Below are 27,606 nucleotides of genomic sequence, written 5' to 3' on the forward strand. Positions count from 1 at the left end.
TTGTGGCAGAGGTGGTATCCTATGACGGTGCCATGTTTAAAGCCACTGAGCTCAACCCATTCTACTGCCAGTGTTTGTCTACTGAGATTGCAAGGATATGTGCCCAATTTTATCCACCTGTTAGCAATGGGTGTGGCTGAACCACACGAACTCAATAATTAGGAGGTGTGTCCCAATACTGTTCTATATAGTGCATTTAGTTGAAGTGAACACAATTATAATATGTAATGACATACATCAAACTCAAGAGACAGAGAGGACTGTATTTTGTTTTCAAGTCAATACCTTTATTTGAACGTTGTTCTCAGGGTGTCTGGTTACCAGACAGAACATTACAAAAGCATTAATGCCACCAACTTTGTGTAGTTTGAAACCAGGCCATATTATGGAGCATACGTGCAATGTATTGAATGTCTTTTTATTAAAAAAAAAATTATCCTTAGAAAAAGAAAAAAGATTTGAACAGACCAAATACAACGTATAAATATCTGACCTATTGGTTCAACACTTAACTCTGTACAACCATTCTACACATGGAAAATTCCTTTTAGGGGAGGATTCACACTGGTGCCAACTCCAACGTTTCCTTAAAATAACGTCAAACTGGATAGTGTGCAGGTCTGTGTTTTAGTGTGTGTGTGTGTGTGTGTGTGTGTGCGCACGTGTACTGCATGTTTGAAATGTCCCGTCCTCACTCGCACCATTTCTAATACCAGAAAGGTCTTAACTAAACCAGCAGTCTGATGTATAGTTAATCATTCAATTTTTTACCAATGTTTGTGTATTTGTCCTTTACGCCAACTACACCAAGTTTTCCTTCTCCAGCCTAAGATACTCATCCAGCTCAAGAGGAGCCCGAGGATGGCGGGTTGATGACGTCTGTACACTGCGGTTCACAGAATGGCCCAAAGCGTCCATACACATCTTTAGCCCTCACAGCGAAGTAGTAAGTAGAACCAGACACAAACTGAGTCAGAGTGCAGGCCATGGGCAGGGGGAGCGCCTTCACCTCGCCAATCTTCTTCCACAGCGACTGAGACGAGGCAGCACCACTGGCTGCTGCCCCCTGGTGGTCCTGATGGTAAGCGTATAGGTGGTAGCTATCCACTGCCGCACAGTTGCGATCCGTTTCAGCGACGCACCAGGACAGGACGATACCATTCTGACTCTGGACGCGGGCCAGCTTCAACTGCGGCTGCTGGGGTGGCGAGGTGTGGGCAGCCTCCGGGGGCAGCCTTGCAGGAGGGGTCGGGGCTAGCGGCAATGGAGGAAGAGGAGTCGAGGAGGATGAGCCTGGACGGGATTTAGAAGGCAAGTCCTGGATGGACACAGAAATAGTGAATCATCAATCCAGAGTATGACTTTAATACGTTCACATTTGTTGGTGTTAGCAACCAATATTTATTATTAGTGTAAACAGACTTCTGACTAAACAACCTGTACACTAAAAGTCTACGATCAAGTTTGACCAGGAGCATCCAATCTTATTCACAAAGGGCTGGTGTGGCTGCAGGTTTTAACTGTAAACATAGTGAACAGACTTGATTCCACTTGTTTAACGAACTGGTCCAAGTCTTCAACACTTTGTTGGAATGAAAACTCGCAGCCACACTGGCCTTTTGCGAATAGGCCTCACACTCGAGTCAGATGCTGCTGATATTCTGCCCACACTGGACGATGAAGGGAAAAAATTCTAATCTGATCATTCTTATTACGATCACATGACCATGCATCAGATTTCTGATCTGGGACCCCATGAAAGTGCCTTAAATCCGATTTCAAAAAAGGTTTGTGTTCTCACAGCTAAAGCACATGTACGCAAAAGAAATCACATTTGTTCAACTTCAGCCATGTATAGCGAACATAGGCGAGTAAGACAAGCTACAAAATGTTGCTTGTATTAGTGATACATCTCAATCTAATTGTGGAAAAAAACAAAGCATTTATAATTCATAACTTATTTTTCTCTTTTGAAAATTGAATTGTAGTTGCATGTACTCACCACTGAGGGTCGATGCTGCACTGCAGAGCGACCTGCTGAAAACGAAAAAAAGAATAAATGACAACTGATCTCAAAAAGTAACCATCTAGCTTCATTCAAATTTGAACCTTTTTATGAAGCGCTGTGCAATTCATATGTAAACAAAATGAGAATGATCACACAGATTTAATAACCAGGGTAAGAGAGTAAAATGGAGTGAGAGGGTGAAAGATCGATGTGAGACACGAGCAAAGAAAAAAAAAAATGAACGTCACTTACCAATAGGGATGTATAGGTCTACAACACAGAACAACAAACAAAAGACAGAAAAGAAAAGAAAAAACCCCAAAAAAAAAAAACTCACCAACAGAGGTGGAGCTGACTAACGGGGGTGGCCCTGAGAGTCTCTGGGTAGTGGTGGTAATAGAGGAAGCAGTAGCCTTCTGCACGCCTGTCACTATAACAACACAAACCCACACACAAAGCCAGCCGGACAATGAGGGAGTGAAGGAACACAAAACAAATAACCACAACACAAGAGAGAAAAATGATAAAGGGTAATGGAAGGGGAAGCACAAAGGCAAACCAGAGGTGTAGTCTTTTACCTTGCACATCATCATCATCCTCAGTCAGATCTATGAATGAACTCTTGGGCCGAGCAGACTGAGGAAACAACAGAAAGCCATAACACATAAAAACTCATGAGAAATGAAAAAGGTAGGAAGTTCAGAAACCAATCACTTGTGGTGAAGAGTCCAGTAGCACTGTTACTAGGTTAATTATTAATAATTTAATGATATAACATAAAATTCTGGTACATGCTGACACTAAAATACAGGGGTAATTACTGTGGAGTAATTTAGTTCTTTGAGTTCACTACACAAATGCAAGTCAACCAAATATTGTACTGTTTTCTAGGTATTCTTATTTGTTAAAAATCTGTTGCTTACCATATCAAGGTCAAAAGATCAGTGTATACAAAATCTTTTGAGAGCCATATAAAGGCTATTCTGAAAACACATTGTGTTCTATTGGCTCCATTACTTGCACAGTGCTTGGACCCCGATGGTTGCCACTTATGATAGACATTCATTTAGCTCTCAGGGCAATTATGCCAGTCCACAGAAATGTATTATCAATTTCAGATGCAGAATAAATAAAAGCTGGTTGTCTCTGTTGTCAACAAAGACTATGTACACGTTAATCTTTGTCACCTAACACTTGCAAGCTACTGAAAAAATGAATCTGAAAATGAAACTGATATAGTTCTGATTGGCAAATAAAAATGTGTTATTTATATTTGTGTTGCCTGCATAATGACCAAGAATTGCTGCTGTGCTGTGTCTGAGGGGATCTCTCATAGATTTCTGTTGGCAATGTGGCCCACTTTTACGAAACTATAAAATCATCAAATCTACACGATTTACATGTATGGCATATTCAGCATTCAAAGCAGTGAATTTTGCCGAAAGGCAACGAGTTTATGTATGAATTGAATAGCGGCAAAACAGAAATTTCCTAACAGTGAAGCTGGACCATACTACACATACCTGAGAAGGAGATTTGGCTGGAGTAGAGTTAGAGGCTTGATTATCTGCAGGTGAAAAGAGAATAACAAAGAAAGATTATACACCATGCTCTCATAAAGCACGTGGAACATGTGTGAAACGTAAGGAATGCACACACAAATGATTCACTGCAAAGGTAACGGTCAAAGCAACTATATATTACAAACGACTAAAGAACTAAATGGAAAAACCACTGGCAAACACACAGTCGTAAATATAATCAAAATGACATCTTTCTAATACGCCTAATAAGTTAAATTCCATGTCTGGAAATCTGGAAAACAAAACTGGTGCATTAACAAAAGTGTCTCTGTAATATTTTGACCAATCGCGGACAGGACGAGGTCTCATAACAAAAGGCGCGGTTTCTGTTTGAAGTATAAAGCCAGCTTTAGTTTTTTTGCACAAAGGAGGTCTTTCAAAAGATGCTTACAACATATTTTAGGCTCAGCAGGTACTGACAGAAACCACTTGATGCCATCATGTGGCCAAATTAAAAAGTGCTGATTTTTTATGGATTAAGCAAACAGACTAAAGACTTTTTTTTAAATGTACCATATGAACAATATTATTATCAACGACATATAAAATGGACTTATTGGTAATCTTGAAAAATACCCAACAGTACTTTACACACATTGTAGAGGCGCAAACATGCACACACACCTGTCTTAGAGGCCATTGCAGATGCAGAAGGTGGACAGGTCGCGGCTGCAGCCGAACCCGTTGCTGCAGGGCCTGTGGTTGCTGGGGACGACGAGGCTGTAGCCACTCCCACCACGGCCGCGCACTGCGTTGGCGTGCGGGCGGTTGTCACAGAAACAGCAGCACTGGGTGAACTCACAGCCCCTGAACCGCCCTGATACATTGACCTGCCTGACGACATCTGTGGAGCTGTGGAGGATGACGATGGTGAGGAAGACGAGACAACATTGCCCGCCGACTTCTGCAGGATAATGGTGGTGGTAGCTGTGGTGGTCTTGGCTTTGTTAAGATTATTAACTGTGGCCAGTGAAGACACTGGGATCAGACCAACGCCCCCCGCTAAAGTCCCTGCTTGTCCATTGGCCATGGCCAGCGGCAGCTGAATCAGCAAAGGCTGGATGGACATGGACTGGCCCCCTGATGTGGCCGTGTTTGTATTCATAACGCCCGTATTGGGGCGGGTCTGCAGCAGCAGAGTGCCTGGCTGGGCCTGGCCGGTCAGAGAAGAGGTAGAGGAGGAAGGGGTGGAGCCTGTTGTTGTTGAGAGGATTTGAAGGATGGGGGCAGGAGCAGCCAAAGCAGAGGAAGTTGGCGTAGTTGGAGTGGAGAGAGGTTTAAGCTGAGCTGGGGTAGCTAAAGGAGGACACAAAAAAAGTCTTTAATCCAGTTTTAAAATGTAAACGATTTTGACACCAATTCAGAATTAAATAGGATGCCAGAATCATGAATTCAAAAACATGCAAAACGTTCCAGACCCTAATTTTAAGACAAAATCTCACCGGTAGAGCTGGTCGACCCCGGAGCATTGGGCTGCTTCGGATCTAGTGTGGTCCTTTCGATGCTATAAATAAGAAACAAAAAAAAAACAACATTAAAATCAACTAAACAACAAATGATAAAACGCCAAAAAAGTTTGGAACACTAAATGCAAACGTAGAAGTATTTCTATTTTAGCCACAAGGAGGAGTCTTGGTCTACTAATTGTGCTTCTGAAGAGGAGCAGTAAACCAAAGTGAAGTTGAACCAGCAGTTCTCTCTCAGGCAGTCTTTAGATTAAATTAGCCCCAATGCAGAAAGTGCTCACCGCTGAGTTGCTGTGGTGGTGTTGGTTGTGGCAGCAGCCTTTGCAGCAGCAGCCTGCAGAAGTACTCATTACTATTTCTGATACATACAACATAGTAGTAAAATATAATAACGTAATATAGTATGTCTTTGCTGTTAGCATATAATGGCCCTTATTTCTCAAAGTTGCTCATGGTCAAATCTGATCGTAAAACGATTGCACGCAATTTTCACCAAATTTCATCTGTTGCATCAAACTCACGAGCTGGTAGGAATGTGAATAAATTTGAGCGTAAACATCCGACAACCTAAAAAAAGCTTGATTCATGGTTAACTAACCAAAGCTATTAACAGCATCATCTACAATATCAATTTTAAGCATAAAAATAAAGAATAATACTAATAATTTAGGTCCACAGTAATCCAGTACAAAAGTGGATGTACGCATTTGCCGCAATTATTCCATGTTCCATTTTACTACACTGTGCTTCTGTTTTATATTACTGATGCTGCCAGAAAAATCTGAAACACAGCTAGTGCAGGAGCATCTCATACACTGTAGTAATACAGCATTTAAATGTGTTATTTTACACAATTACATCATTCTACCTTCTTAAAACAACAGATGTTTTGTTTCTCACATTTTATCCTTTCCATTTATCGTAATTTTAACACTATGAAGTTTGGTCAGTAGGGGGAGTACTGTGCTCACTGCTTGACCTCAAACTCTACAAGAACAGCCACTGGCTTGCGAGATGCTAAATGCTGTTTTTTTTACTGGCTCTCTACCAAAACATCTGCATGAATTAGGGCATGCTTCTTGTAAATGATACATAAATTTGGTGCTGGTAGGCTGGCGCTTGATATTACAAACTGAAGCTGATTTATCATTTGTGCTCAAAACCTTATTCTTTGATGAATAAGGGCCAGCGTCAAAAGTGGGCTACCCCTAACGAGTTGCTTTAGCTACAAGACACCAACTCACCTCTTGAGCTTTTTTGGAATTTTCTGTTGCCTGGTTAGCAGCTCCAAACTTCTTGGACAGACGTGAAATCTTAGCCTGAAACCAAAGACAAACCAAGTGCAACAAATGTGAGGAAAAAAAATCTGAGTTTTTGGTTATCTGCTCTCGATCAAATGATTCTGGAGGCACTCAGGAAAAAAAGGCTGAAGCTGCTAAGACTAGAATGGGTTAGAAAAGAATCTGTGAGGACTTGGGGCTCCTCTAGTGCATTGTTAATTTGTAAATGGACCGTCAACGGCTTTTCCTAGGAGTGAGCATCCTACAATGATCAGTGTGAAGATTCACTGTAGAATGCTCAAATATGCAACAAAGAACACTTGAGTGACAGCTGAGGATCTGCAGTCGTCTCCTACACTTGACAACACCCGTGATCATGATCGGACAGCGAACTAGAGTGGTGTTTCTGAATGGTTATCACAAAGGCAACCACTGGCAGAAAGAATATAAGGAAGTTCATGATATTTCAGCGTATTTTAGCTTCTACTGCACGTGCAATTCATCTCAAACTTGAATGATCCTTAATTTGTTGACCGCAATGCAATGAAGCAAGAGATTATTGTCCAAGGTTTGTGGTCCATGGTCAGCTAAGAAAAAAGGTTGGTGTTTGTGAATGCACATAATGCTAAAGGCCTTTTTTGTGAACAACTGTTTTGTCATCTTTTGGCTTATATGTTGACGCTTAAATCTTAGACCATCCCCCATAATGCTACATGCCTTAAGGAAAAAAAACACTGCAAACCAACAACAAAACCTCATCCCAAATGTGAAGCATGGTGGAGGCAGCTGAATTGTATGAAGGACCAGATTGGCCTGCAGTCATCACAGAACCAATTAATCCCAAATTGTAACAGGAACTTCTGCAGCAGAATGTATTACAAAATGAGTGTGGTCCAAACAGAAATTCAGTCTGTTTGAATTCAGTCTGTATCATTCTGTTAGAATGGCCAGGTCAGAGTCCTGACCTTGAACGCTGTGGCAGCAATCAAATAGTTCAAAACACCTCCAAAGCACTGCACAGAAGATTATTGCCAATAGTGCAAGATACTAAATCACAGAGGCCGAGATACTTGATTATTTGAAAAAGTTTAATAAATATTTGACTTTGCAAAACGTGGGTGGTGCTTGCTTTTACATTTTAGGAGCCGCTGATATGGAAATAAAGTTAATTCCAAAAGGTTTACAAACTTTCTCACAATTAACAATGACAACATACACCTTCTTACACCCTGTTAATCACTATAATTCTGATAAATATTCAGTCTTGGGAACCACTTATATGCTAATGTATGCTTCCTCATGTAAGTCTCAAGTCTGTTCACAGCACATGCCAGAATAAGAGCAGTAATCTACGGCAAGTTTTTCTTTCATATCCTCATGAGTAAAACTAGAAAAACATGCCGCAGCAGGTCCTGGGTCAGCACTCACCTGCAGCGTGCTGATGTGTTGAAGAGCATTTTGCTGTTTGGTGGCAGAGTCTATCTTCTCCACCCGGTCCTTGAGCTCTTTGAGATTGCGGTCAAACACGGTCAGCTGTAGCACCCGCAACCGATCCTCCACCAGCTGCTGCACCACCTGAGAGAATGGATTTGAACAAATGACATGATAAAGAACAGAAAACACTAGCAAATGCAAAAGATGCAAGTGGACCCAAAACTGGCAACATCGTTTAAAAAGCAAAAATTGGACGTTACAGTGATTTTACAGCAGCAAACAACATTAATCATGATTACTTCACTGCAATGCAAAGCCTCAACTGGCTAATTGCCTTATAAAATGTAGACAACCTACAATAAGCTAAAATACATATTAGTACATGTAAGTACACAATTAATTAATACTAATAATCACAATCAACAATTTAAGCCAAGCTATATTATTCGTTAACAGTAAGCTATGGTTCAGAGTTAACTTTATTAATAAGGGACTCAATTACTATATGCAGTCATATGTGTTATAATGACATTGTTATAAACATGGCTAAACCAATCACATTTTAGAGCCGTAAATATCAGTTTTATAAATTGAAATCCAGTATGGGTCACATGGCCACACTAAAACTCATATATGATAAACAAGCAAACCTTTTCCAGTTTCAGACGGCTGCCTGCATTGGCTGTGATCTTCAGCTCTAGCTGGGCCTCAAGCTCCACTCCCTCCACCCTTGCTCTCTTCCCATCTCTTTCCTCTTTAATATCTACATCTTTTCGTCCATCTTTCCCCCCTTCTGGTGAGAAGGACCTCTTCTTAGCTGCAGGGGTGCCACTGCCTGTTTATGAGGAAAGGAGATGCAGTGTATTTGGTTTAGAATGTACACTGCATCTAAAATTTGGATCCTCAATTTGTTGACAAGAATGTAAGACGTATTATTCCAGGTCAGAAATTAAAAAATGATAGTGAAAACATCACTATCATACTCTCAAAAATAACCATGTGGTTATATTAAAGACAGATGGTGTTAGTGATTTAGATGGGTGTGTCCTAGTCAAGCTAAGATTAGATTATTGTCTAGCACATGTACAAGAATAGTGTCTACTGAACTTAAGACTTCAGCAAGGATTGTTACATAAAATGCAAAATTCAACTATGCACAACAATTAGCACCTCAGTAGTGCCACAGCGTAGGTTTGTAACTCCACTGCAAGTTTGGACTGAACTGCAGCAGCATGCCTTCGATTGTTTAAAGTGTGTGTGGCAGAATTATTTGAGCACTACCTGCTGGTTTTGAAACGTAGAGAAAGGCAGAGTATTCACTCTTTGTCTCTCCACATTTTTTATTGCTTTTTGGAAGGGCACTAATTACCTGTGCTATCTGCAGCTTTACATCCTTGCGCACCCTCTGCCTCCTTCTTCTCGTCTTTCACAGCATCCAGATCCATCTTCTCCTCGCTCTTCTCTTTCACCTCATCCCGCTCTCCCTGGCCCTCATCTTCCTCACTGAGAAACAGGAAGCCCTCTTTCACTTCCGGGTCGCATTCCAGGCCGGCAGCAGGAGAACCAGAAGCAGAAGACGAGGAGCTCTTAATGCCTTTCTCCTCCTTCTCCTCTGCTGAACCGTTGTCAAGTGGGGCGCCATCTGTATCCATGGCGGCAGTCTCTCCATTGAACAGTTGGTCCGCAGGCGTCTTTTTCGGGTCACCCTTCCTGTCAGATTTAGAGGTCTGAGAGGGGGAAAAAAAAGGATTTTAGTTATATAATCACATAAGGAGAGAAATAATGTAGCAATACACTTTGGCAAGTTTTTGCCTAAAAACACCCTTGAAAAAACACAGACAGACTACATTCCCGATTCACACTTCTGCACTAAAACTGAAGTTGACGCAATTCTGGTAAAACTACACAAATCCCCTCTCCTCTCCTGAAAACTTTCAGATTGACAGATTTCTCTAATTATGGCAACAATATGTTCCTTGACTTCCACTATCTGTAATGCATGGCATGATGGGTTTGCGCTATTAAGCAAATGTATGTAAACAAGCTGCAGAAGCGGTTTCACATCCAACTTCTCGCAGTACCAGACTGTGCACTCACTTCCATCTTGTCGGTGTCGGCTTCCTCTGGCTTCTTTTCATCCTTCCTCTCTCCTTTTTTCTCCTCACCTTTGCCCTTCTCTGACCCTTTCTTCACAGAAGGTGAGGGCGATCGAGAGTCGGAGAGAGAGGGAGACTGCCGTTGCAAGTCTTTCTCCTTCTCTTTCACCTTCTGTCCATCCTCCATGTGGGTTCCATTCACCAGCGGTGTTTGTGGCCGTGAGGAAGAGGAGGGGGTAGACGAAGAGTTGGAGGCCACGTTGGACAAGGTGCTGTGGAGCGCTTCCAGCTGTTGACGGTCACTCATTTTCATAGTTTTCCGGGCACGGAAAATCTTCTTCTGAGGCTCTTCCGGCACAGCGACTTCCATTTTTTCACCTGCGTAAACTGGAGAGACAGACAAGGTGGTAAGTTATTCACTTTCTTTTTCTTTTACTTAAGTAAAAGTAATGTAAGAGAGAGAGAGAGAAGTCAATTTTCCCAAATATTGAATTTAACCTAGTTACGTTCAGTTCAGCAGCTATGTCCACCTCAATTGTCCAAGACCACTATCCTTGCTCCTAGAACACTATCTAGGAAGTACCACTAGGTGGTACTCAACCACCAGATCAGACTTTGCATTGTTCTACATACTTCTGCTGCCTTTTAACACAACAAACTACAGCTGCCATTGTCGCAATGCCACTCATCAGCAGTTACCCCACCACAGGACACTGTTAAGTCCTGAAAAGGCAGTTAAACCTGAGAGAAAAGCCTATTTAGACTTTAACTACACCTGAATGTTTGCTTACAGGATCATCTTCAGCAGTTTGTCTCAGCAGACCAGACAGTATAAAGCTAAGTCTGTGGTGAAATGAAATAAATAAGACATAAAACAATCCAGGTCCCCTATCAAATTGCCACAGTAACTAGTTAGCTCCTCAACAGTGGCAGAGCAAAATGCTTCTGATTGAAAAACTGGGAGGGGGTGAAATCCCAGCATTTGTCTCCTCCCCCTTCAACCTCACTGGCCCAATGCTCAGCCAATCAGGACAGCAGGTTACAGAGTCTGCTAGAGACAACAGAGGGTGCACATGTAATGCTGTGATCTTGTAACAAGTTCCAATTTCGATACGAAGCTCGGATTCAAGATTGTGTTTATATTTGTCTCTCACCCTGGTACAGCAGAAAGTGCTAACACTACCCAGAATCATTTACTCTGGGCTGTGTGTGTCCACTGTGAAAAACAGAGGATGGTTTAAAAAAAAATAAATAAATAAAAAAAAGGTATGTAAAGAAAATGTTTCAGAATATAGCGGAAAAGACTTTGACAGAAGTCAAAAGATTAAATCCTCACAAAGCCATGTAAAGCCCACAAAATCATTTTGTCTCACCTGACTGCTGTGTTCCTCAGTACCTCCCTGTTCATGGATTTGACCACAGGATTGGTCCAGAATCTGAGGAGAAAATACATAAAGAAAAAGAGAAATAAGTAAAAAAAATTCTTTACGCAAACAACTGTTTTACTAATCAATGCCTAAAGTGTCACATAATGATGAACCCAGAGAGGAAAGCGCTAGCACGTTCCTCCCATTTAAACTGAACTAGGAACCAGATTCCAAGTCAAATGTTAATCTAAACAAATTAATCATGTTTATTTTTGTCGACAGCAAAACTACTGTCAGAATAAGAATAGTGCAAAAGGCCAACAGTCCAATGACTAAGCAATAATGGCTAAATGACTAAGAAATCCCTGCCAAATACTGCAACAACTACTGTTTTTAGAGGGAAAAGGTCAGTATTGCAACTGTAACAGCTCCACTGAAGTGTACATTTCAGTCTACATGTCTTTTCCTAGCAGAATGTGGTACATATTTGCACAAGTTCAAATTGAGGATCGGTACTGCTAACAGTGACTGTTTAACACAATCATATTTTTGTAGTAGTCAGACTATGTAGAGTCATGATAGCACTAAACAGTCTTTGGCACATGTAAAAAATTAACTATCATAACTTTACACAAAATCATACTCACAGTAATCTCTTAAATTAACTTCACATTTTTAACGTTGTTCCACTATCAACACTTGTTTGCATTTTTGCTCTCATATGGAGCCAGAAGATTAAAAATGCATGTCCTCCATGTGGCTAGAATGACTAATTTCATCAAAAGTTATTTATCTTTGTGCTTCTATTCCTTGCCAACATAGACCACCATAGGCAGAACACCAGAGTCGCACCCAGAATAACTGAAGCTCTAGCCTGCATACAAATTAGTCTACACATAACTCATTCCATCTGTCAAATCTGCCCTGTGTTGGCCATAGTTACCTCAACAGATGAAAATAAACGTCTCCCTAATAAAGGCGCACAGGACATGATCCCTGCATTTACATGCAAGAGCAGCCTTCTAATGTTGTGTATAATTTAACTTAAGTTATACAATAAAATTTATTGTATCTTAATGCTAATCCCCCTCATTTGTGCATCTCTGCTAGCACGTCACATCTACCAGTGAAAATGACATGCACTGCTAGCTTAAACCGTGCTCTTTCCTTCACACGTGAAACAGCCAACAAGTCGCTGCATTGCTGCTGCACTGCTGCATGGGCAAGCTGCACTTGTGCTAGTGCGCATGGCCTGGCCCCTAAATATAGCAACATCTGCTCCTGCACTGTTTGCACAGCGCCTCTCTCGCTTCCTGTCAGAACGTTTGCATTCCATCCCCAAGGTCTGGTGTCCATGGCAACCAGCTCAGAAATTTCATTTTTACTTATATCGTGTTGAAGGTCAAGGAATGAGACGGGCTAGCTTTTTTTACTAGACGCTAATGCTGCTAACGACACTTCACTGCAGGAAACCTGCATTTGAGGTCAACCTGGTTTGAGACACAAACCCTGGGATCAGCTCAAAGGGACTGTAAAGTGCAAGGTCACTTGCAGGATTAGCCATTAGCATGCAAGCAAAAGTGCATGGTTTGCAGGAAAGAAGAAATGTACCAAGGGAACTTCGTAACCTGAGCAACTGATCTCAGTGACCCACCACACAAATTCAGACTTGCCCAAACAGTCCTTTACCTTGCTGGAACCTGCACAGCTATTCATACGTTTAAGTGCTTACACAAGCATAAAAAAAATGTCCTGTAGGACAGAAATAATGTAAAGGCACTAGACTTCTCCTTCCTTCCTCCATTTCCTCTCTCCTGGCTCCACAGAAAGACTTTTCCCCAAAAAATGGCTGCTAGTCACTAGCACCATCCCCTTTCCAATATTGTTGTTCATGGCACATATCCTCTGCGCTCCCCTCCCCCCACAGCAAAGGCAGCGAGGAAACGAGCGTCTCTCGCTGCAGGGACTCAAGATGGCCGCCAGGGTTTAATTCTCTGCAGCTGCTGAAGCTGAATCAATCCTGACAATAACAGATCTCGAGCTTAGCCTCCTGAGAGGATGCTAGCGTGGTGCTGAATCTGTTTTTTGCTACCACTTTAGTAAAAGAAATTTTTTGGTTTGTTTTTAGGCATGTATTTTTTTTAACCCTCTACATTTTAATCCTCAGCTTTACCCTAAGCAAGAGGACGCTACAGGATTTCATTCCGGGTTTGTAATATCTTTGAAGGAATTTAAATTTTTTGTTGCTAGTACCTTGGTACCGCAATGTTCTAGTTCTACATAACCTTTTGAGCTAGTGTTCTTTGCTGATTTCAGCCTAGTCTGTCACCCATCAACCTGCAACCATGGTCCTTTTACATCCCATCAAAATCAGTGTTGCTAATGAGGGTCCTAAATGCCAGTGTATGCTAATGCACTTGTTAAGACTCTATACAAGAGTGTGTGTATCCTGGAAGTCTAACAAATAAGACTATGTTCATGCAAAAGCTATGGAAAGTAAATTTGCAAATTCAAAAAAAGTGAACCTGTTCACACGACTGGTAAGCATTTACGCTCTTAAAATATTATTCAGCAAATAACCTAAATATTAGCTTCTGAAAGACAGAGTAGAAAGTTTAGCGATTGATCATATTCATAACGTTTCAAATAAAGAAAAAAAAATTACACACAAAGAAAAAAATAGAAAGTTGTCAGTTCTGTTAAAACACCACAATCTCTGCAATTCCACCATCTTCCTGCTTTTACTTCCTGTTTCAGACAGAAATATAAACAATCAGCATTCACTAGTATAACAGCCAGAAGCAGCCTGGCAAAAATTAATGACCTTGTCTTACCTATATAACTAGCAAAGGAGATCATTAAATGGGAAACTAGACTAAAAGAAAACTGAATGTTCGCCAATTCCTTTCTCAAATAAACCAGAGTTTCCAAGAGTGTACATTCTCTGGTGAGGAGCTCTACATGCAGCAGCCCAAAACCACGGAGAAGCAAATCCGTCCAAATCCACACACAAATGGCCCTCCCATTTATCACAGTGGTCTACAGTCTGCAAGAAACAAACGCAATCTGGACCTTTAAGACCATACCGCAATCCGAACCTCAGTATACATTTTAAGGCCGGGGATATTTTTGTACCATCTGTATGCATCAGTATTTGAGGAAGATAAACTAACTGGGGACAACCATGAGAAATCTTGGGCTAAATGTGGGTTGTCCACAGACTCAGAGTGGAGACAAATTAAATGTGATATTTCCAAACCAATGTAAAGTATCGTAAAGACAGATTTCGCAGTAGGGGGCGATGGTGAGCTTGTGTCATTATACGACAGACAACAAAAGCCTGTCATTAGTACATGGCTGTAACAAGTATGGCTGAAAAGAAAATGTGTGAATCATATTTGTATCAGCACATATGATCCCTAGAAATAATTATTAGTGAACATAACTTTGAAATCTAAAACTTAAACAGAATTAAAATATTAACCTCTTAAATTTGCAGAGAAAATGTAGTAAAGCAACAGCAGTCAAAATATGCGATATAGCTCAAAAAGAAAAAATAAGTCTTAACAGACCATGAATTGTTTTTGGGGTAAAAATTTACTGATGGGGCCCCGCCTCTCTGACTCAAAGAGGGCAAAAGTACAGCTTTGCGAAAAACAGAATCCCTTTAAAAATCATGCTTTGCTTTTGACCAGCAGGGCTGAGTTTGAAGAAAGAACTTAAAGCTTGTTCTTTGGAGGAAAAGGGAAAAAAATATAGGATACATTAAAAGGTGCTCTCACAGTTCGATGACCATGACGTCCTATTTGGAAACTCATTTGTCCTAAGAAATTCAAATTATAACAAGACAAATCAGTCAACTTAAAAAAGTAATATCCTCAATCAGGTCATACATATAAAGAATCCAATCCCTTCAGTAATTGATTTGGACCATGCAGAGCTGTTGGCAAGTGGGTTAAACACATTTATCAATGGTTTCGATAGGGCTGGCATTAAGAGCCTGAAGAAACACACACTGTCTACACCCCAGAGTCCATGCAGTCACATTGAATAGGTCATGAATGTCTAGGTAGTTTGCTGCTGCCTAACTCGTTTTGCATTTTGCCAAACTTTTATCAAGCTTTCCATCTTTTTCCACATTAGAGACGTGCATTCCAAAAAATTGATATCCAGCTACCTGTAACAGTTAATAGAGAGATCATTGGTTAACTGTGCCAAAGAAAACAAGGCACTGCAGGGTTATAATGTTTGGTGACTTTGGTCAAAATCAACATAGGACTGTAGACTGACCTTCTTACGTGACCACACTGGTGTTGCACAAAAATTCAGAAGCACACTGAGGAATACTTAAATATTTTATTATTCCTAAACAGCCACAGGAAATCGGCAGGTTTTTGAGTGAAGTTACCAGAGCTGAAGGGTACAACCCTGGATGCTAATCTTCGTCTTTTCTCCTCAGTGGACGATGTGCCAACACGTTTGTTGGACCTAGCTACCATCAACTAGTGTAGTTAGTCTAGACAGCGATAAAGCTACACTATCGCTGCCTTTACAGTAACATCCTTAATAACAAAAACACGTTAAGGCACTCATGAGTTTTACTAGTAAAGTGCAACACGATATATATACACACTCACATGTATGAGCAAACTAGCCACCTTGTACAGCCCTGTTAAAAAATAAAACCGGCGTTTCACCAAATAGCCGGTCTGTATATTTACTCCATTTTCCTGTGATGAAACGTAACAGATAGCTGAATTGTAATTTCAGTATTTGAAGGGGTAGCCAAGTACTCAAGGGCCTGTGCACATCCCTAGTCCACACTCAGGACTCTGGAATAACTGATTTCACTTTGGGGATCAATAGAGTTTCTCTCATCTCATTTAGCTCACTGAACTGATATAGACTGGTGAATCTGCACATCCTTAAATTTTAACATTCGCATAACTACATTTATGCTTGATTTGATAGATTTTAGATTTTAATCTGCTTTCAATTCTTTATTATAAAACGTTATCTGCGTAAATAAATGTTGAATTAGGCTGCCTTTGATTATTTTTAAATGAATGCTAAGAAATTATACACGACCCACTTTTAGAAATGGTCCACACAAGTCCACACAAGCAAGGCAAAATTGAGCTTAGCTTCAGTTGGGAACTTCTCCACAGAGAAACATAGCCTCATCTGCTACTCTTAGTGAGGAAGCAGTGCATACACTCTAGTTCACTGAAGTTCTTCTCTTACGTGCAGCACTTTTAAATGATTTTAAAATGGTTTTTGTTTTTTGATTTGTTTTTTTGTTTTACTCAACAAACCTAGGAGACTTTTGTTGTTGGCTCAATCGATATAATAACTCACAATCTACGAAATAACCTTAAACTCACACTAAAATATTTTGGACAACAAACAAAAAAGGTCATAAAAAAAAGCTTCTAAGGTTATACAAAATAGTACAAGTACAAAAACTAACCCCTCCCCCACTGCAGCACAGTGCTCACACTGCAACTGCAAACAGTGGAAAATTACAGGCATGGATCGTACCATTCTCACAGTGGAGAGGGGTGTGGAACAGCACAGCTCAAATTCAGCACAAGAGGGAGCAAGAAAAAAAATTTCCCATGATCCTTTACAGACTATAAACCTGTAGCCTGTAATTAATTAGGCGTAATTCATTTTTAAAAAATCTCCAACAACATGACTTTCCTCTACACATGCACAGCAAATCGAGGCTCTCCTTTGTGAACATGAGAGCACCATGTTTAACACTGTGGGCAAAAAAGGCACAAAGCACAAGCTCCTCCTTATACACAACCCCTGATCGAGTGATCTCATAGAGCAAGTGAATCATTCCAGCCTCTAGATTTTTCTACAGCAGATGACTTGTTTTAATCCACTGAATTCCCCAGACGATGTAGCATGTTAATCTCAACGTTTTCATGCTAAAACTGTGCGATGTTCAACACATTTCACATCAAGATGTATCAATAAAAATCTTCTAATATTGGAAATAATCTGAACATAAGGCAGTTTGAGAAAACTGATTAGATAATACAACAATTAAACAGAACTCAGGCAAAAAAATATAAATAAATACAAAAGACTAATTTTTATTTCTCACTTACTAGTTAAGAGGCGCAATGGTCAACATGCAAACAAGGTAGTAAGCTAGCCTCTCAGACTAAAGAGCACACAGGTTGTTGGCTCAAGAGACAGAAAGAACTGGAGGAGATGAAGAACTCAACTAGCAGTCATGCTGTCGGGTAGACCACACTTTTCAGGTGTTGCTGTTAACACCACAGCACAGTGTAACAACACTGGCACAGTAACAACGCAAAGCACAACACTAAGGAAAAAGAAAAATAAATAAATAAATTAGGCACTGGATCTGTGTCAACAGTAATCTTCACATTCAAAAGGACAACAAACAAACAAAATCGGACACAACAGAGCATTTTTATCTGTGGTCAGAGACAACATGGCGTAAGGAAGACGGACCCCTCCCCCACTGCTGCACAAGGAGAGTGGAAAATTACTGCTAGCCATGGATCATACCATTCTGGCAAAGGAGAGGGGTGAGAAGCAATGTATCTCAAACAACAACAGTCGGCGCAAGACAAGTTTTCTCATAACTCTATTCAGACTATAAACCCATAATCTGTAATGAATTAGATCCAATTCATTATGAAAGCTCCAAAAAACATGACCTACTACTACATAACTGTGTTATAGCTAGGGTTTGTGCACAATCTGTAATGGTGTGGCGTAACACAGCTCTCCCTACAGAGACATTTATAAAATGTGTGTAAAATGTCTCAAACCAAAAGTTTCTTCTTATATACAACCCCACCTCCAAGAGGGATTTCTCCAAGCATTAGCTTTTACCAGTGGTCAGTGACAAGTTTCAAGCTACTGATTTCCCCATTACTGGTCACTCAAAACAAGCTAACATGTTAATCGTAATCCACTCGTGCTAAGTGTTAAAATTAGGATTTAAAATAAATACAAATTCCTGTTTAATATTTGATATATATTTATTTCTCTAGACTCACCCACCCCCCCCTCAAAAAAAAACAAATGCAAAACACAGCAATTTTCATTGCAAATGTTCGAAATCAACTGCAAACACTCCTGAAAAAATTAAAATAAACAAGGTGAGTAAATTTCACAAACAGGAAATAAAACAGTACTCAGGAAATGAGGCAGCAATGCAAGAAATATATATAACAGACTAATATTTCTTAATTCTCACTTACTAGTTGGCCACGATCAGCTGTGTGCGCAAGTATGCACTCAACGTATTAAGCAAGCTTCTCACAATATATATATATATATATATATATATATATATATATATTATATATATATATAGGTGTGGAGAGATAGAGAACTGGAGAGGGAGGGGGACTTAACTAGGACCCCATGACATGTTTTTGGGTGGAGCACACTGTTTTCGGGTGTTGCTGTTAACACCACAGCATAGTGTATGACGACTCATACGTTCAAAACACAAACACAACATGAGGCACAGCACTGACAAAACCAGGCCCTGGTTCCATTTATCATTACCAATCATCAGAATACATTTTCAAAATGTCTCTGAAATAAGCATAAAATAATGTACATTACATAAATAAACTCAGCAGAAACCTGTAGTCATTAACAATACTGTGTAAGGAAGAAGACCTACCCCTCCCCCACTGCTGCACACAGTGGAAAATTACAGCTAGCCACGGATCATACCATTCTCATAAGGAGGGGGGTGTGGAACTGAGCAGCTCACACTCAACACAAGAGGGAGCAAGAGAGAATCCCATGATTCTTTGCAGATAATGAACTCATAGTCTGTAATTAATTGAGTCTAACAAATTACAAAAGCTCCAGGAACATGAACTTGCCACTACACAACTGAGTAATGGCTACTGTTGGCGCACAATCTGTTATGACCTGTTAAATGGTGAACAAGGGCGCCATCTTGCGGGCACATTTAAGCAACATGCAAAAGGCGATAGAACTATGATAGAACTGTAATGTCGAAAGCAAGATACGACAATGAAAAAAAAACAACATAAAACAGAATTAAGCAATGGAAACAAGCAAGAAAATGTAAACATAAAAACTAACCTTTCTTAATTCTTACTTACTAGTTGGCCATGATCAGCTGCGAGAGACAGTAAGTACTCAAGGTAGCAAGCTAGCTTCTCTCAGACTAAAGGGCACACATTATTCAGGCACAAGACAGAGAACTGGAGGGGGAGGAGAACTCAACTAGGACTCCAACACATGCAGCTGGGTGGAGCACACAGTTTTCAGGTGTTGCTATTAACACAACACAATGTAAGAAGATTGGCACGGTAACAATGCAAAAACACCACAAGGCACAACCGTCAAAGAAATGTAAATTTAGCTCTGGATCTCATCAACAACAACAAGCTTCACACTATGGATTTCATGAGAACCTTCCACACAAAATGTCTCTAAAATCAGCCTAAAAACATCAAATATAACATTAAAAAGCTCCATCTGTGGCCAGAGACAACATGGCGGAAGGAAGCAGACTAAACCCTCTCCCACTGCTGCACAAAGACAGTGGAAAATTACAGACATCTATGGATCATACCATTCTCACATGGGAGAGGGGTGTTCAGCTGCACGGCCCAAACTCAACACAAGAGGGAGCAAGACTAGCTTCTGTTTCTTACATAAACTTGTAGCCTGTAATTAATTAAGCCAAAAGGTGTTAAAAATGCTCCAAGAACACAGCCTACTACTATATAACTGTGTAATAGCTCATGTTTGTGTCAAGCCTGCTATGGCACAGCATATGGAGGCTCTCCCCGGTGTATATGAGAGCACTGTCTTGCAGACACCTGTGAACAACGTGTGAAAAGGCATGAACCACAAGTTTGTCCTTATATGCAACCCATGATTCGGTCATCTCACAGAACAAGTATAGCTCCAAGCTCCAGCTTTTCTAGGATGGATAACCACTGAATTTGATCCAAGATAAGCTAACGACTCATTGTTTTCATGCAAATGCATTACTGTCAGAGACAGTGTTCAAGAGGACAAATGTCTGTTTATTCTAGATTACAATAAAATACTGTACACAACAAAAATCTGTAGTTAAGAACAACACTGTAAGCAAGCAGACTGACCCCTCCCCCACTGCTGCACAAAGAGAGTGGAAAATTACAGCTAGCCACGGATCGTACCACTCTCACACAGGAGAGGGGTGTGGAACTGCACAAGTCTAACTCAACAGAAGAGGGAGCAAGACATGTTTCCACCCGATTCCTTACAGACTATAACGCTGTAGTCTGTCATTTATTAGGCCTTAAAGCAACACAGGCAAAAAGGCATGAAGCACAACGTCCTGCTTCACATACAATCCCTGATCTAGTGATTTCACAGTGAGAATAAAGGGAGTCACCCCAACTGTTTGCACTGAATTCTCACGACTGGCAGCCCAAGTCAAGCTAACACGTCAATACGCTGCTTTTTATTTTATGCTAAAAATGCGCCATTTCCGAAGTCAAGACATGCTAATACGTGTATTTTTTAAATAAATAAAACTACATCGCAATGAATATGACTTAAAACACCATTTGAATCAATAACCATAGAAATCAAGGCAAGAAAAGAAATTAAAAAGATTAACCTCACTTACTAGCAAGCCATGATCAGTTGCAAGAGAAAAGTATGCACTCAAGGTAGTAAGCTTGCCTCTCTCAGACTAAAGGGCACACAATATGTAGGCGAGACAGACAGCCAGAACTGGAGACTGAGAACTCAACTAGGACTCCAACATATGTTGTCAGGTGGAGCACACTGTAATCAGGTGTTGCTAATGCATTGTGTAAGAACATCGTCACACTCACAATGCAAATGCAACATGCTGCATTAAATTAAAATAAAAAAATTGGAAAATTAGGCACTTGATCCAAGTCAATATCAAGCTTTAGACTACGTATTTAAGAAGGAAAACAAACTAAATCACTATAATGACTTTAAAATATTACACAACAAGACAAAATAACAACATGCTGTAACGCAGAAGACTGACCCCTCCCCCACTGCTGCACAAAGAGAGTGGAAAATTACAGCTAGCCACGGATCGTACCATCCTCATAAGGAGGGGGGTGTGGAACTGCACACCTCACACTCAACACAAGAGGGAGCAAGATAAATCTTTCCATGGGTGTGTCAGTCGGATATCACTTAGAAGATGACCTTACTTCGCTGCCATGGTCTATTTTCTACTTAGGTTAACATGCATTTAGCAATCTAAATACACAGCCCAGCAAACAGCAATATGCTCTCATAGCTGCACTCATGCCCGAGCACACTGATATCAGCACACTGTGATCCTGTGATCCAGCTGCACATCTGCCATATGCTGTTTTCATTTTCCTTATATACAACCCCTGAACTAGTGATCTCAGAAAGAGTAAAGTGAATCACTCCAACCAAGCTTTTTCCTACAGTGACTGACTTGAATTTCACCCAATAAAAGCTAACAAGCGAATCTCGCTGCTTTCATGCAAGAAGCAAGCGCATCATGTCCGAAGTCCTGATATTACATGTATAAGCTGTAAATAGCAAAACAAGATGTCTGAAATCACTACTAAAAAAAATCATACAGAACAAAAATGGGCTTTATCTACAGTCAAAAACAACATGCTGTAACGCTGAAGACTAACCCCTCCCCCACTGCTGCACACAGAGAGTGGAAAATTACAGCTAGCCACGGATCATACCATTCCCACACAGGAGAGGGGTGTGGAACCGAACAAGTCAAATGAGTTTTCCCTTGATTCTTTACAAAATATAAAAGCTGTAGCCTGACATTTATTAGGCCTTAAAACAACAGGGGCAAAGGGCATGAACCACAACCTGTCCCTTTTCACACAATCCCTGATCTTGCGATCTCACAGTGAGAGTAAAGTGGGTCACTCCAACTGCTATTTTCTAGAACATGTTAATTGATCTACTTCTGCTTTTATGCTAAAAGTGTGCTATGTCCGATGTAGAGATAAGTAATTTCAGTTTTCATTCTGAACATTTTGATCACCACACAAAATCCATGACAATTAAAACACCATTTAAATCAGGAACCATAGAAATCAGACAAGAAAGTGCCCCAAAGAATACAGAAGATTAACCTTTCTTAATTCTCGCTCACTAGTTTGCCAAGACTGCTTGCAAAAGAAAGTATGCACTCAGGGAAGCAAGCTAGCCTTTCTCAGACTAAAGGGCACATCATATGTAGGCGCAAGAGACAGGAAGAACGGGGTGGGGGGGGGACTCAACTTGGACTACGACTTGTGCTGTTGGGTGGAGCACACGGTTTTCTGGTGTAGCTCTACACACCACAACATACTTCAAAAAGATCCGCACACCAACAACGAAAATACAACACATTGCATAACACTGCAGCAGAAAAGAGCAAAACCTTCATTAAGCAAAATCAAGCCCTGATTCAAGAGGATGAAACACAAAATGCACTGAAAATAACTATAAAATATTGTATAAAAAAGGCTCCATCTGTAGTTAAGAATGTTGTAAAGACTAAACCCTCCCCCACTGCTGCACAAAGAGAGTGGAAAATTACAGCTAGCCATGGATCATACCATTCTCACACAGGAGAGGGGTGTGGAAATGCACACCTTAGACTCAACACAAGAGGGAGCAATACCGAAATCTTTCTATGGGTGTGTCAGTCGGTAATCTCTTAGAAAACAACCTTTCACAGCCATGATCTGTTTTTCACTTAGTTTAACAAGTTCTTAGCAATCTAAACACACAGCGCAGCATATCACGTCTCTAGGAGCAGTGAGCGCAAAGGACAACTTCACTTCAAATAACCTTCAAGCAAGCTGATCATCTGGTGCGACAGTGAAGTACCATCAGAGGTTCAGTGCTTTACTGAAGTAGATCTCATAGCTGAACTCATGTCCAAGCTTACTGATATCAGCACGTTTTGCTTCGGTGATCCAGCTGCATGTCAGCCATATGCCGTTTTCACATGTGGGCTTGTAAATTCTTAGAAGCTTGCAAACCAGTTGTTCCTCTGCTGACGTGCGAATCCTCAACAATGGTTCTGTGTTCCCACCCTGGTCTCTGTACAACAAAGTGATTCCACGTAGTAGCATGTAAAGCCGCAACCAATACTTCTTGCAAACGGCCAAACCTTTTAACAAGTGGCATGTTAATTTGCTTTTCCTGGGTTTCACATTTTCCCATAAAACAAATAAGGCCTCAATTCAACATTGCAGTTTTATTGTGATAGATTGCAAATGCAATATAACTTGCAATTTATGAAAACTACACAAGTGAACACTTTTACATGGCTAGAAATTGGCCTACATTATTTTTTATCAATATGATTTAATGTTTGTTGGATCGTGTGAAAGCTGTGACTCATCCAATCATCCACAAAATCACATCTGGACATGTGTATGTCAAGATGCTCACAGTACAGAAACAATTTTCTAATCTAATGTTCAATTTGAAGATTCGTTTGCATATTGCAGCAAGCCAACCCACAAATCCCCTTCAACCCAAGAATTTAGGTTGGAGTTTATATTTGCAACATAATATGGTTTCCAGTAGAGACGGAAGGATTGATTGGCTGTTTTGGCCGATTTTCAGCACAAATATGCAAACGGCAGTTGGCCAATATTTCTCTGCCTTAGCCTGAGAGCTGATCAATGATCTAAAACATATGCCATATTTTATCGAGGTGCTGTTTCACTAATGAAAAACACGTCCTGAAGTATATTACATACTTGGCTCCTATGTCGCTGTAATCTCGCTGTGTGAACACATAGAGCTGTAATTAACGCAGTTGTCAAAATTTTAAGGATTCGTTTGTGTTAGCACATTAGCATCCGAATTTCAATCTTAGCTTGGCTTACACTGCACTAGCTTCATAACCTATGGCTTTGGCAGGGACTGAAAATTAAAATAAGACGCAGAACTGCAAAAGCCATCGTATGTCAGTTCTTTTTATTGAATGGTTAAAATACATCCGTGAAGGAGGCGTATTTTATTTCTTCTGTACTTTGTCCGACAAGCTGCGCCGGTTATTTCAGAGGCTACGCTAGCCTGAGGCGCCAAATTGTACCAGCTGCAACATTTCAGGTGGAACAGGAAAATTCGAACAAGCAGCTGTCGAAAAAGAACTGATTTCTGGTTCATCGAAAGCTGAAAGGCATGATGAGGCTACTCTGTTTGTGGATGACAGGTGGGTAACAACAGCTAATTTTTGCTGTTTTACAGATCCAATCTTTGTGATAACTAATCCCAACTCATCAGCTTCACAGCAGCAATTGCTAACTGTGTAGCAACAGTTTTTTTACATGTACAACGTTAACGAAGGGTTTTATGACCATTAACATCTAAAAGCACTGAAGGGAGGAGTATTTGTTTTGCTATTGCGTTTAAATATCAACAATCGTCTTCAGAATCACCAACTGCATCTCTGAATGTGGCATCCAGCCCCGCCCTCGATCGGTGCTAGCTATCAGCCGATCGCACTCAAAGGCGATCGGTATTGACCACAAAAACACTGCGCCTCACTAATATCTCACTAAGTTTTTTCTTGAATTTGTTCTTAACAAAAATCTTCAAAAAAAAGTCAACATCAGATTCTGTTCTTAAACCGCAGAATTGTTCTTTGTGCTCGAGTGTGCGTAGATTCAATTCTAAGTAGATTTAACTAAGAACAAATCCCAAATAAGGGGAAAAAATGCACTGATAGGCCATGGATGGTAGTATTTACCATATGTTTGGTCATGCTACCTAGACTTCTGTCTGTTGATATTATTTACCATCTAAATACTAGAGTTGTGTTTACCATGTTTGCAATTGGAATATTCATATTTTTAAACAAATAGTACTCAAATGTCCCAACAAGTAAAGATATATATTGCAATACATAAAAAACAAAAGCACAGACGGGTTAGCATTTGTTTATTGCATGCACCTAGCAGGAGAGACGATCTGTACCCGATTCATTGTTCGCAAGTAAGTAAATGCAGGGGAAAATTGTCTCAAGTAATGGATTCTACAATTTTCAAAAATGAGCAACATGTAAAGAAAGTCATCATTTCTTAAAAAAAAGAAAAGATATCAAAAGAAAACCTTTATTAATTTATAAAGACAATGTAGCCCTTTGTTACCATACCACTATGTAACCATCTGCATAGTTTTAATAAGTCCAAATGAATAAATAATAAATAGCTCAGCATTTCTTATTTACTGCTAGCAAACACACGAGCCAACAACCTCACTGCCAGCTCACTGTGCACTGCTATATTCATGTTTAACTACAAGTTCGATGGCTGCTCAAAACAGGTTATCTGAACCATATAAAAGATCTCTCTCTTAGTCCAAACTTTCACCCAACAGAAGTCAGGGGTAAAATTTCTGGGCTTAGATTTTTCCCTTTCCCAAGTTGGCCAGCGAGTTCAGACAATACTCAGTATGTGCTACTCATTACCAGATTTCTGTGGCGACAGGCTCCCCAGTGAAAGCAACCCAAAACACCAAGAGAAAATCCATCCAGCAGAGCCCAAAACATGAGAAAATTCATCCAGCAGAGACTGCAGACAAGTCCCCAAAGGTTGCATGAAAGGTTTCAAAGTCCAAGCACTGCAACCTCCGTTTAAATTAGCTCCATTTTCAAATCCGTCTAGGCTATATTAACACAATCAATAACAGTTTGCTGTTTGGAACCATCAAAGTGTTCACTCAGTTGAGTAGTGTCCTGGTAATCTCATGGACAAAGCAGACTCAAACACCTCCTCTTCTCAAGCTTTCATACCTTGACCTACTTGTATGAATGCACCTTAGGCCTTCCCATCCTGAGGAGCAACACAAACAACAACAATTTGATTTAAAAGTGCTAAACACATTGCGTTTAAGCTAGCGACTTTCATGATACCACTTAGGTCAAAGCTAAACACACCTGCGGACGCATAAGCAAATACGCAAACATAGAGAACGTTAATAACAACCCCATCCCCAAAAAAGTTGTTTTTCAAAAATGTGAAAATTCCAAAATGTGCAAAATAAAACCTTGAAAAAATTAAAAAACCCACCTACAAAAGTAATTTTAAGGTGTCAAACCCAAAAAAAAAAAGCCAGAAAACCTTGAATAATCCTTGTTTAAATGTAGGCCTTCATTAGCTTTGCAAGCAGGAACGTGAGCAAAGAACGTGAACCTAGCCACTACAGTCCAAAGAGCCACAATATGCAGGCGGAAGCAAGAAAGCAGGAAGAGCAAGAGAGCAAGAGCGCGAGAGAAAGAACGAGAAAGGGGAGGGGGAGGGGGAACTAGGACTCTACCATGTGGTTTACAGTGTTGTTTAGTTACAGCAGAACATGGTGTAGCAACACCCGCACATGATAAACCAACACCCTAATCCAGAAGCAAATCACAACACACCAGAAAAAAAGAAACCACACACAAAATCAGGCCATGAAACCTTGGGTCAAACCATCAAAAACAAATTTTTAAAATCAAATTCTAGAGATTAAAAGATGATCAACAGACTTCTTGATCATCTTTACAAACATTAGACTCCAAATGTGGTTTTAACAGAAGACTGAAAACAGGAAACTGGAACGTAGCAGACTAACCCCTCCCCCACTGCCACATGGCAAGCAGAGCAAAGTGTAAAATTACAGCTAGGCACAGAGCATACCATCTTCCCCAGGCAGGGGTGCATCTTCATTCTCAGCATGAGAGGGCGCACCACTGAAATCAGATGCCTCACATGACCAAATGGTACACAACGCTAAATCTGAAGCACACAACAGAATCCAACCAACAATGATGAAAAAGTAATGCTAAAAGCTGAAACAGACAAAAAAGGTAAAATCTCTGCCAAAAAAAAACAAAACAAAAAAAATTGGTCACACGATGAACAATTCACGCCACGTTAAGTCATCTGTTCACGCTAGCAGCTCCGCGACTCAACAAAAGACAAAACAGCAAAATGACAAATTTAACTTCGCGACGAACTGAACACATTCGATACACCTAAAAGATTTCATAAAATCAATGATGTAAATAAATTAAAGACATAAAAGAAGAAATATATAAAGACTTGCTACACAAAAAAATAAGTCTGGCTGACAAAAGAAGTGTTAAAAAATAATCTAGAAATGTTAACCTGTGCGAGCTTCAGAAGCAGGCCATGAACATTCGCAAGAGAAAGAGCGAGAGCGTTTCTAGCTGACGTAGCGTGCTCAATATATAGGCGAGAGGACAAGGGAGAGCGAGAGAGAGAGAGAGAGAGAGAAAACAGGAGAGGGAGGGAAGTTCAGCTAGGACTCTACCACGTGCACTGGGGGAGGACATTCT

At 40.4% G+C, this 27,606-nt stretch overlaps 1 protein-coding gene across 13 annotated transcripts in view; it reads right to left on the bottom strand.

Annotated features, from left to right (window-relative positions):
- Positions 1 to 265: 265 nt before the first annotated feature.
- Positions 266 to 27,606, bottom strand: part of LOC118803002 (activating transcription factor 7 interacting protein) — a 52,216-nt gene continuing 24,875 nt past the window's right edge. For 2 of the 13 annotated variants that reach the window (XM_036563491.1, XM_036563484.1), the window contains 14 exons: positions 11,241 to 11,303; positions 9,869 to 10,254; positions 9,141 to 9,498; positions 8,422 to 8,606; positions 7,766 to 7,912; positions 6,302 to 6,376; positions 5,339 to 5,391; positions 5,034 to 5,095; positions 4,216 to 4,887; positions 3,532 to 3,575; positions 2,587 to 2,644; positions 2,346 to 2,438; positions 2,003 to 2,037; positions 266 to 1,318 (listed from right to left, as the gene is read on the bottom strand). In XM_036563491.1, coding sequence (XP_036419384.1) covers positions 845 to 1,318; positions 2,003 to 2,037; positions 2,346 to 2,438; positions 2,587 to 2,644; positions 3,532 to 3,575; positions 4,216 to 4,887; positions 5,034 to 5,095; positions 5,339 to 5,391; positions 6,302 to 6,376; positions 7,766 to 7,912; positions 8,422 to 8,606; positions 9,141 to 9,498; positions 9,869 to 10,237 — 2,625 coding nt within the window. In that variant the 5' untranslated portion in view covers positions 10,238 to 10,254; positions 11,241 to 11,303 and the 3' untranslated portion in view covers positions 266 to 844. Of the gene's footprint in view, positions 1,319 to 2,002; positions 2,038 to 2,345; positions 2,439 to 2,586; positions 2,645 to 3,531; positions 3,576 to 4,215; positions 4,888 to 5,033; positions 5,096 to 5,338; positions 5,392 to 6,301; positions 6,377 to 7,765; positions 7,913 to 8,421; positions 8,607 to 9,140; positions 9,499 to 9,868; positions 10,255 to 10,642; positions 10,819 to 11,240; positions 11,304 to 19,355; positions 19,912 to 20,901; positions 21,305 to 25,737; positions 26,102 to 26,338; positions 27,319 to 27,415; positions 27,517 to 27,606 lie in introns of those variants that run through there. The other 11 variants (XM_036563487.1, XM_036563485.1, XM_036563495.1 and 8 more) reach the window with 11 other exon arrangements.

This window comes from Colossoma macropomum, unplaced genomic scaffold (genome assembly GCF_904425465.1).
Source record: "Colossoma macropomum unplaced genomic scaffold, Colossoma_macropomum, whole genome shotgun sequence".
Taxonomy (NCBI): Eukaryota; Metazoa; Chordata; class Actinopteri; order Characiformes; family Serrasalmidae; genus Colossoma; species Colossoma macropomum.